The sequence below is a fragment of the Solenopsis invicta genome, chromosome 10 (genome assembly GCF_016802725.1).
Source record: "Solenopsis invicta isolate M01_SB chromosome 10, UNIL_Sinv_3.0, whole genome shotgun sequence".
NCBI lineage: Eukaryota > Metazoa > Arthropoda > Insecta > Hymenoptera > Formicidae > Solenopsis > Solenopsis invicta.
Genome location: NC_052673.1, coordinates 14128999 through 14141228, shown reverse-complemented (window position 1 = coordinate 14141228; position 12230 = coordinate 14128999). Strand labels below are relative to the sequence as shown.

General features: G+C 34.0%; 1 protein-coding gene across 10 annotated transcripts in view; it reads left to right on the top strand.

Moving 5' to 3' along the window:
* LOC105197075 (potassium voltage-gated channel protein Shal) overlaps positions 1-12230 on the top strand; it is a 124998-nt gene that overhangs the window by 93600 nt on the left and 19168 nt on the right. For 3 of the 10 annotated variants that reach the window (XR_005575685.1, XR_005575684.1, XM_039454283.1), the window contains exon 5: positions 3449-3532. The exons of 6 other annotated variants lie outside the window; for them this stretch is intronic. Coding sequence is in view for 2 of the 4 variants with exons in the window: in XM_039454283.1 (XP_039310217.1) it covers positions 3449-3532 (84 nt within the window). In the remaining 2 variants the exon portion in view is untranslated. Of the gene's footprint in view, positions 1-2420; positions 3376-3448; positions 3533-12230 lie in introns of those variants that run through there. One more of the 10 variants, XM_039454284.1, reaches the window with a different exon arrangement.

Below are 12230 nucleotides of genomic sequence, written 5' to 3'. Positions count from 1 at the left end.
TCCTTATATTATTATTAATTTATTGTTTTTGGATCATTAATTAATACGAATTAATTATTATTGCACATTATTTAAAAAAATCTGGAATCCTTCCCACAATGCGCCCTACACTTCCTGCAGTTTATTATTTAGACGTTACTCGTACTTCACCGCGCTTATAGTCTCGACTCGTTTCTTCGATCAAAGATCGACCGCTTTCTAGCTCGGCGTCATGGATTTTGCGACATTCTGTATAATCGTCTTATATTCTGTATATAACTATACTTGTGTATATGTATATACTCTATATCAACAGCTTCTTTTCGGCCCGAAATCTTATCCCGTCACAGTGAGCAAGATTAATTACGTATTATTCGTTATCCCGTCGAGCCGCGTCGATTACAGCCGACCCGGATGATTAATCGATGTAGAAATCGAGCGCTTCTCTCTTCGTTAATAACTTGCAAAGATTCTCAGTCCCGTCTATTCAAGTTGCGATTCCGCCGTCAATTCGCATTGATTAATTGGCGTCCAACAGGTACGATGATCGGTTATAAGCATCGGGAGCATCGTTTTACAGTTTCGATCAATCGTTAAGGACAATTCGCAAATTGTCAGCGGCTCTAGCCATCGCGAACGTACTAGTAGTAACGAAAGTTACCAAAACACAAAATCTTTTTTTATGATGTTTTTTTTCTTAATTGATGCTCATGACATTCATAAATAAACATGAATCATTGTATCATTGGTTTTTTCTTTAATGAACGCAGTGGCTTTAATACCACGTTTTCTGATGTAAACTTATTGCTCTGTATCTTCATGTTTACGGTTGTTGTTGTTACTTTTTATTGGAAGCATATAATAATTTTTTTATATTGAAAGTATTACTCAGAACAAATCGCAAAATGTAATGCATTTCGAAAATAATTGTTAATGTGCATCGTGATTGTTTCCTTTCCAAACGCGATTAACTCGTTGACTCTGACTCAAATCGTGTTTGAATGAAGCAAACGACAATTCACGTGTACATATATATCTAACGGTTGTTTGTGTATTTTGTGTTCATACATAAACATTTGTGAAATGTCCCGTAGAAACTATTTCTTCCTATTGTAAGGTAAGAATTAATTAATCACAGGTACAGATCGTCTCTCTTTAACTCCCAACTTTGTTTTGTCTATCGTTGCTCGTTTCGTACTTTCGTCGTTGTCTCGCAGCACAAGGTGTATTCGAAACGTGCACTCTTTTCTCATTTTTCCAGTTGCACTTTGTGTAAATATGTGTATTAATTTATATGTACATAATTATTAATCAATCTCTCTTATAGTTTCGCAATGAAACCTAATCGTTCGAATATCGAGGAAACATGTGTCCGCGTTGTCTTATTTGTTCGCGCATTCGGTCACCTGTTATCGCGACGACAATTTGTCGGGAAATAATTGCGCTGAAAATCACATTGCCTGTCGGCAGCTCATTAGTTTCCCCGCTTTGCCGTGTTTCCCGCGCGGAAAACACGCATTCGGATTACGAATTCGAATTGTTTGTCTCGTTCGAGGGGATTGTGACGCATCGGCGTTTGTAAGTTAATTCGTTTTTGCCGATGATGCGCGCGGTATGCGCGTCACTTCGTCAATTCGCAGGCTTTCCCGGGGGTTATTGGATCAGTCGAAACGCTACGAAGCCCATCGGTTTTTACGGTCGGTGCCACGCTATATATGATCCTTCGAAAATCGCTGGAATCTAATTTTATTACGCACGGAAGGTTGAGCAAGGAAATCGAGAGGCTCGTACATAATATTACTGTCACGCACGTTCACGATGAGTTTACATTAAATTCGGCGTGATTTACGATACTTGAGATAATGAATATTAAATACTCCATTTTATAGGGTAATGGAAATTGTTAGGAAACAGAAATTGCGATAAGTATGGAAGAATTTCTTCTGATGTTATTTTCTATTCTTATTTCAATACAAAAATGCATTATGTGCGAAAGAGAGTTTTCAAGCAAAAATAGGCTGTCGATAATATATTTACGATTATTCGCTGCAATAATTAGGAAATCTATATCGAGACTGCATTTTGCCAGGAAACAGCAGTTAAAATAAACAGCTCGGAGGCAACGTGTATAACCGATAACTATGTATCACGAATTAAATCAATGTATTAAAGTGTAATAAGCTAATTGCTTTTTGGCCGAGTACAAATTATTCGTATGAAAGGCTCGCGGTGCGAGCGAGATAAAGAAGAATAGTGTTGTAAGAAAGAGAACATGGCGCGGTAGATCTCTCTATTAAAGCTTCATTTCCACATCCATCCACACACACACATACATCGATCGCGAGAGTAGATGGAAGTTTAAAGGGAGTCCGTAGAAAGCATTAGCGTAGGTGTACCTAGCGTGCAACAATGTAGTGTGTGCTTGTGGTTGTGGATTTCAGCAGGCGTACAGTCAGTACATCCCGGCTACAAGGGCCCAAGTGTCCGGGTCCCAGGGTGGGCAGACGGGAGTCGCCATGGATGGCACTTACCTCGTCGAGGCCTCGTTCTGAAAAGTCCCCTCGTGCACTGTAAACGACATTAAAACCGAACCGGACCGAACAGAGAAAAAAAAATATAGCGAATAAAAAAAAGTAATAAGTGAAAATACGACACCGCCGGCGCCGTGTCGCACGACGCATGAGCGATTTACAGTAAACAGTCGAGAAATGCATTAGAGAACGCAATGCGTTGGCAAAAAAGTTATTATGTGTAACGTGCTAGAAAGGAGCTTTGCGAACGAGAGCTGAGACTACGCTCATCTATCGGCGTAAAGCAGATGCAATTTAGAGTAACCAGAGTGAAGGTAAAAGATTTATGTATATAAATACATTTTTCTCTCCGACGGAAAAAAGGGAGAGAGAAACGCAATGAGAAAAAAAAGCGGCAGATACGTACGAGTAATCGGGCGAGAAATTGAATGAGAAAGAGAGAGAGAAACAGTAGAAGAGAAATATATATCATATATATAGAGTGAAAATAATACGTATATCTGTATCGACTCGCCGATCGTTCGCGATCTAAGAAAATTACCGAAAAAAAACCCACAAACAACACAAGCAAAGACACACACAGTCGCGCGAAATCCACAAAGTCAATCAATCAAATTCTTCTATTTCATCATTTCCGTGCCATCACCGACCCCCTACGACGTCGACGACGACGACGATGACGACGACAACGCGACGACGATCATGACGCTGCTGTCTGGACCCATCGACAACGATCGGCGCTGCCTCATCATTCTTCCATCTTCATCATCGTCCTTGGAACACGGTGGACGGAAACCGCCATTGGTGACGACGACGACGACGACGACGACAACGATCATGAAAAAAAAAAAAATAAATAAATAAAACATATTTGTGGCGATGAATAACGCGATCGATAATGGCGTTAATGCCGGATCGATCGATTGAAAATCACATAGAGCCTGTCCTATCAGCTTACCTCGAACGAGAGCAAGGACAGAGTGGTGCTCATATATGGAGACCGTATACAGGTGCGGAAAAAGGTAAAGAAACCATGTTGGCAGGCAATTGTAAAAAAAAGAACGATGATTATGATGATAATGATAATGCTGATATGATGATGAGCCTCATGAGATATCATATATGTGGTAGAATTATGTGTGATGTATCAAGTGTCTGGATCGCGCTCTTCTCCGTGCTCTGCCATGATGTGAAGAACATATCAAGATCCTTTCAGCAAACCCCATTCCTTGCGGTGCTCGATAATGCTTTTAAGAGTGATCAATCTCTGGATTGGCTTCCTCGGTGTCCGCTTTCATCCTCGAAAAAATCCCCTCTGTTCGCTGCGCTTATTTAAAGGTTCTTGCATCCCTCGGAGGCTCGTCGATGAGGCTGTGCATATATACTATTTAGTGTGCAATTTGCTTCTTGTGGTTATGGATGTGTGGCTGTTTTGCTTTTAGGGGGAAGATTGGATGCTTTTAGGGATATGCCAGCGTTTTAAGAATCGATAGTTCCCCTGCGCTGAAAGCTTCGTTTTATATATAAATATTTCACTTCATACATGTAGGTAATTTTTTATGATTTTCTCGGTATACATACAGATGTATAAATATAGATAAACGTGATTTTTAAAATATACTTTTATTATTTTTAAAAATAATTTTTGATAACATATCAATAATTATTTATTGACATATTTAATTATTTAATTTGGTTATTTAAGTTTAATTAATTTTTGTTATTACGTTATATATTGATATGTTTTTATTTGACTTTGATTGATTTTTAATTTATTTTGTGTGTAAATTATGTAAATTGAAAACAATTTCTCTCACAAATTTACGTTTATAACATTTCTTATCTTAATATCAATTTACAGATAGCGTATTTAAAAAAGTTTAATAGAAGTGCAAATTAATTATTGTAAATCTCTCGGTCGGCTTTCAAAGCTTGCTTAATTAGTTTTTTATATACTGCTGATTGACGATATTTTTCTTTTCCATCGTTTTTCATTAAACCTTCATTACGCTTGCAAAACTAGAAAAGTTTTTTACGGGATAACATTTATCAGAGGAAAATTCAGGGGAAATTTATGCATTCTGTTCCTCGTTGCTAAAAATTTTTAAACTTTTTTATTTGTTTATACAATTTATATCATTAATAATCATTGTTTTCTGTGAATAATAAATGCACACAAAGTACAGTACTAAAATTATTTATTAAAATGTAGAAAAAGTTACTTAAGCTATCCCAAAATAAATTAACATAATTTAGAAGTTTAAAAATAATGTCAAGTTAGGAAAACATGTTAAACATGTTAAATTTAAAAATATTTTTTTTATATAATTTAAAAATATTACGATTACAATTAAATTATAATTATTGAAGATAAGTAAATTGTGTTTCAGTTAAATATGCATGTACTAATTACTTCTGTTAAAATAACAACAAAGTTAATTTGCAATTGAAAATAATTAATAAAATTATTAGTATATTTATTTATATGTAAATCATATATATACATTTATGAAAATAATATAATTAAAAATATACCGTTTTATACTTATCAATAATTTAAATATTGAAGACGGATGAGGCAGTACGTTTCTCTCGTAAAATATTCGTTTAAAATCGGGATTTTTACTTTGTATACATGCACCCGTTATAATTAATTCAAACAAATATCGGGAAATTATTGCACCGTTAGTTTTTGATGAAATGGATATTTTAGGATCGGAATTTAGGACGCTTCACTGTTCTCATGAAGCACGTCAAATTTTACTAATCTGATCCCGTGGTGAACACGAAAATTGACGACGGACATTAACGTTACGATGTGCCGACTTAGCACTTTTTTTTTCTTTACGACATAACGCCTCATCACCATGTAATCTCTGTGCTTTCATGCCTTGCAACACCCTTGTTGCGGTCTTTCTTTTGTTTAAACATCGAGCACAAAACACGCTGGAGTTGCTCGAGTGAGAAGGGTCGTGAAGGAAAAATTGCGTTGTGTTCTTTTCGAGATACCCTCAAAATATTTTCTGCTACCACTTTCAGCCGTCGGCCTTCTCATACTTTTTATGAAATTTGTCTGCTTGGTTTAGATTTTTTCATTTACACTTTGTAAAGAACAAAAAAGTGTTCATTGGCGCGCGCGACATAAAAATCATATTATTTTCTTCAAAAGTATTTTTCGTTAAATTTGTGAAAATGTTACTTCTTGTAAGAATACATAAATTTTCTGAAACTAGGACGAACTTAATCATTTTGTGATTTCGAAGTAGTGAGATCTCGGGCATCTCCTTGTAAGTCATTTCACCGTTAATAATTGCTTTTATGTTTTACAATGTATGATGAATTGAAATTGGTTTTACTTAATTAAAACTCTATTAGTATACAATTTTATTGATGTTAGATAAGGAATAAAAGATTATCATTTTTCATTCTTTAAGTTTAAATTATGAAAGGTATATTCAACACTGTTATCAAAGGAAGATTAACTCTAAATTAATCGAAGGAATGAAAGAAGATCGCGCAAATTCTGAAATAATTGATTTATATAACGCTATGTGTGTTTGTTTGCTTTTAAATTATGTGAGTAGTCTCAGTTTTAAAGTATTAATATTTTCTCAGATATACGAATATAGTTGCATCCTCCTTCTCTCATATTTTTTAAACTAAACAGAAATGTGGTAGATAGAAAATTCAAAGGAAGCGGGAGGTTAAGATATAAAAGACCGTAAAGAAAAATACACGCACACAACAACTACGGAATAGGCCGTTAGTTTCTCTCGCTTTACCTTTCTTTCCTTTTCTGCAGTTTCATGACTTTCTTTCGGGGCGATTTAGAGGCGTCAGTGATTGAAACAGAAGCTTCTCTCTTGAGATTTTACGGTCTGAAGAATACCTTCGGTTTTGCGAATACTCGCATTTTTTCCATTTTTATGTTTCTGCGACACACTTCACACGCGTGACACAAAAATATTTTTTTTTTAATGTTCCGCAAACGAGTGGTAAAGAACTGTTGTTGCAGCATTTGCATATCTATCCGCTTATCGCATCTGTATTTTATCTTCAGTTTATATAATACTTTAAGGATAAATTTGTTCTCTGCGAATAAATATGATTGATCCAGTATTTACGTATACTTTGTAAAGTTGTACTTACAATATAACATAACGAAAGTGGTATATATAATTAATTAACAATTATGCTTGGAAAGAAGAAAAATTATAATTTTATTTTTTTTTGTAATGGAAATGAGGTTGTGTTTGTTTTATTTTTCATATATTTTACAATTTTATTCACAATCCAATCGCATTAAAATTATACCTTAAATATCATACAACAATAGTTACAGTTAAACAAATGTTTGCCTTATGTAAACGTTTATTTAATTTGAACTAATTAGAAATTATGCAAGTGAGATCAAAGGTAGTGATTATCAAAAACAGCGTATTTTGCTATTTAGGTTGTAAAAATGTTTTACTATGAAACGCGTGTGTTATGAAACGAGCGAACCGTTACTGAAGCATTTGCAATTTTAATCAAGATACTGTGGTTGGCTTGTAATTCTTTCGCTTTACCGTGAAACGACAAATGTTTATATTTAATTCGTATTATAAATATGTCATACGTATAACAATAGGATTATTTAAACAGATTATCTAAACTAACTTATTTGCAGTGACGAGAGATGTCTCCTTGGATGTTTCATACGAAGTGTAATTAGATGTTACGAAAATGACTATCAAAGGCAAAGACTGCGCATTTATTTCGGTCGGAATTACTATCGCTCGGTTGCCGTGCTACATTAACCAAATCCTCGTAAATGTCTACTAAATTTCGCATAAACCCGCCGTCGCGTCAATACAGTGAATAAATTTAACCGTAAAAACAATCTTTACGGTTGTCGTCTAAATCGAATGCGTTTAAAGGCGTGACGTAAAGTTTTGCTTAAATTTCCAATGCTTAAATTTCCAATGCTTATCTTGCGGATCAACTTGATTAAGTCATAAATCCGTCTTTTATGATTCTCTCTTTCCAGTAAAACGGCGACTATTAAATCACAAATCTCAACTCATATTTTTACAACAAAAACATCATCAATAAAATAAATCCGGAGAGGATTAAATACGAAACTGAATAAAATAAAAAATATCAGTTTTATTACATTTTATTGCATTATTATTATGTTATTAATTGAAGATAGAGAATTTGACCGATCTTGAAGGATTTACGAATATATGAATATGTATGTATAAGTTCTTCTAATAATATAAGATCTTTTTGCAAACTTCTGATTAATAATATTTAATAATTCAATAATTTTTTGCGCTTACTATACTTATAAAAAGCTTTGGCGCAAATATTAAACAATGCATCTGGACATAACACTAGTATTCCATTTAGTACGTTTGCATTATTTAGACGTTTATCGATCGCGCCTTCTACATTTGCATTTATATGCGATAAATTTGTTTCCGGAGGATTATATTGTATTGGTATTACTGCAGATTTTATCTCATATCGGCTAGCTTGATTATACAGAGTGTTCGCAGTATCAAATTGCCATGTAAATCATCACGTGTCCTTTTTACGTACTCGTAGACCTGAAATTATCAAAATTTTATTCAGAGGTTGAATTTTGATTAATTAAGTGTTTCCGTTTCTCTTCTTTGGCTTTACTAATGCAGTAATTAATTAGATTAATTAAGCATATACGATAAATAATAATATTATAGTAAAGCTCCGTACAGAATGTTCCGTACATGTTTAATTTGTATATATTTATAGTTACGTTTTCGCGCTTTGATATTCAGGCTATTTCGTTTCTATACTTTTTGCAATTCTCTGCTTTCGCGCATGAAATCAGAGGAGACGTCGTTTCAGTAATTTTCTTATTTGATTTCCGCATATGAAGCGTTTATACGTTTTATCGCGGTTTTACGTAGAAATAATTTCAGTCGGTGAATTGCGTCGTTTCCAAAGATTCGTAATGGTAGCACTTCTATGCAAGCTGTTCTGCGTTTTGCTGCTTTAATAAATTCGTCGGGTATTATTAGAAGAATGTGCCTCGAATATCTGTGGACGTTTATGCGCCGCAAGAGAAATGAGAGATGCAAATGGCTTTGTCATAAATTTCATTTTTATTTAAATTCCAATAATCTTGTTTTCTTTTCAAATGGAAATAACGATTTATTTTGCTTTTAATTTGACATATTTGTCCGATATAAATGGATTTTATTATAAGCTTGTTACCATCCAATCGTAAAGTAAGCCGGAAAAGTTACAATTTCAAATCAACAGTTATTTAATTAAAAAATTTATTTAATTTACTATTATAATTTACTGCTATTACTATTAATAATTTATCAGTCGAGTTATAGTCGCGATCAATTAATTTTGATGGTATTCACTTTAAATTGACATTTTAATTACAACGGGATCAAATTATAATTATATATTTTGTCAGCTAGTGTCAAATATTTACATGATGATTACATGAAATTCTATGCAGAATAATGGATTTTCAGCTGTGAGTAAATGTATAGAAGATGATATGTACAATGTATGTACAGTTTTTGAGTCATTGTGGTATATTGAGAAAAATTTTATACTTTTCATACATAGTGTTATGTGTTATGATCAAGAGACTGAGTTTTTAGAAATCCGGAAAAAAAGTTCGTGAAGATCGGAAAAAATAATTTATCACCACTGTTCTGCATTCCATGGTCTGTGAATACTAGTACAATAATTTGCTAGCTGTCCAATTCTCTGGAGAGTTTAACATCTCTGTAGAATTATTGCTTTAGACTCAAACGGGCGTTTGGCCTATTCTCAAACACTCCACTGCATAAGCAGTCAATTCGATACATCCGCGCGACCTCGGGACACGTCGCGATTTAGTGCTCCTAGGCGTGCGTGCATGTAACTGCATTGCGGCATAATGTGAAGCCTCGCGGTGGTGAAATTATCAGGATTTGTGAAGTAAAGGCATTATTGGACCGGACGCTTTTCCGACGGGGCGATTGCGAGGAATTAATGGTCGCGCACGTGCGGCGACATGTCGCGGAGGTCGACCTAGGCGCCTTAAACTCGCCTAGAATTTACTGCATTGCAGTTCGCACGAGGCTAGCCGTCGGTGCAAGCGGAGTAACATCCAGTTTTTGTAATTTTACGGTTGAATGATTATTTTGAAATTCTTTTAGCACAGCATATTATAATCGGCGATGAAAATAAAAATCGAAGCGCAAGTCTGAATGTAAGAAGAGAGTGACCTTTAGCGTAAACGAAAGTTTTAAGAAGTATAAATTGGAACACTGAAACGTGAAAGAAACATTTTAGGAGCCAAACACCTTTTTTACGTTTCACTGTTCCAATTTACGCTTCCAAGAAGTTTCGTTTACGCTTCAGTCATTCCTTTCTCACATTCGCTTTACGCTCCAATTTTTATTTTTGTCAGGAATAATATATTCAATATTGTTCGATGTGTAAACTGCATCGTGCAATCCGGAAATATCCGATACTATTTATGAGCTCTGGATTATGGATCGTGAATACGATATCTACACTTTCCTGAGTGAAAAATCTTGTTATTTAACTTCATGTAATTCCGCTTTTACATTAAACATACGTTTGAACAACAGTAAATAACGCCGGAGTTGATCAGATGTGAGGGATAGAGGGACATTTTGGTATTCTAAGGATATGTAAAAATATCCATTGCATATATCTGTGTCGCACAGATCTTTACGTGGCACGTGTCGTATACAGCGTTCTTAAATATTTTTAACTGGCGACTCTAAAAAAGTATGTATGGAATTGGCATATGAATTTAAATAACATATGACTTAGATATAAGTTGAACGTTTCAATTCTCTATTTGAGTATTCTTTCAGTCTATTAACAATGCTGTAATATATAGATTATTTTAAAAGGGTTAGATCAAATATAGAGTCGGAGCGTCAATCGCGTATATGTCGCAGTTTAATTCGATGAATGCATTATCATACAATTTGCATATATATTATGTATGCATTATTACTTATTTTATTGCAAACTTAAAATAAAACAAGAAAAAATATTTTAATACGTAGGGTTTATTAATAAAGTCACTTTGTTTTAGAAAAATTGAGAGAAAACTGCTTACAGCTTCTGTCGCTTTTCTAACAAAGACTGTTTTAACATTTATTGTATTTTCAGAAACTTACCCCTTGTACCAAAAACTTACTTTTTTGTTTTCTAAAAAAGTTTTACAAGTATTTTCGTAAAAAAATTTTCAATGTCTCATTAAGATACGTCAAAAATCACACACACCGATATACGTAAATTAAAAAAAAAAAAAGAATTTTATTTAACTCTCTCTGTAAACAATTTTTTAAAAGAGATTTTATCTAATATTCAACACACGATGAAATAAGACAAGAAAGATGCAGTAATTAACCATAATTAAGCTTTATCCTCCTTTAATCAATCGTTATCTAGTGCATTCACGCTAGCAATTAAGAAATCGATTTGCGATTACCGCTACACTGCCCTATTACTAATAGTATAATTAAACGTCTGAGATAAAAGCGATCTGCTGCTATTAATCACGAAAGACATGGCGTAGAAAGCTACACTGCCGTTAAGTGCAACACATTACGTGTGCGATTACTGTGGTAAAGTTCTGCGTACGATTAAACGCTCGAGGGGGTCATGCTGCCAGGACGAGCTATAAACTCGACTTAGAAACTACGTAAAGTATGACGATTGCTTATAACTGTTACGCTGCCGATTATCAGGAGTGTTCAATTTATGATCTGCGCTTGTAAGATGTATAACGCACTTCGCATGCGGCTGTTAAAAGCGATTTCGATTCTTCGCTCACGATTCTTCTATCTTGCAAGACCGATCTCTTGCGGGCGTCTCAATTTTTAAAAGATACGACAGTTTGTTCTAATTATTCTTGCACAAGATGAGCTCAAAGAAAATTTACAGTAGTTCTTATGCTCCATTTTATTAATATATATTAGTTTTAATATATATTATAATATTCGAATGAAAAGCGGGCATGATAACTAATATAATCACTCATAAGTTACGACTGCATATCAAAAATTTATCGCATGTTTTACTTTTATCGAGACTTATATGTAAGTCCCTATCTCTCTCTCGCACGTATTCCTTATACATTGTATTTAAAATCAGATTAGAAACACTAACAATGTTAACTACAATTAAAGATCAATTTGACGGCAATTCATTTTTGTTTTTAACATTTTGTAATTTAAGTCGGTTCAAATATGACTTTAATATAGGATGTATTATATATACATACACGTCTTTATGACATCTTTGAAAAGCAACTGTAATTATTGTAAAGTTATGCCAATTTTTTTTTAAACATGAAGTCCGCAAAATTTTTGAGACAGTCACATTAATCTACCAATCTATATACCATCTATAATGTATCTATGATCTACAAATGGAGATCTACGTTATTTTCGAGCTCAAGAATAATTTCGCCTATTCTGGCTTGAATTGCGCGCTTGTATTAACTCAAGCAATACATGTGCGTATATTGTTATGTACCGAACAGTCATACCATTTTGGTATTAACGAAGTATCTTCATTGATACGTGCACTGTTTGCTTCCTTTTCTATCTTCATGTTCTACGTTAATGGAATGTACTGTTCTTGTAATTGTTGTATTGTTATTATCCTCCCTACTGTGTTATTCTTGTAATTGTTGTC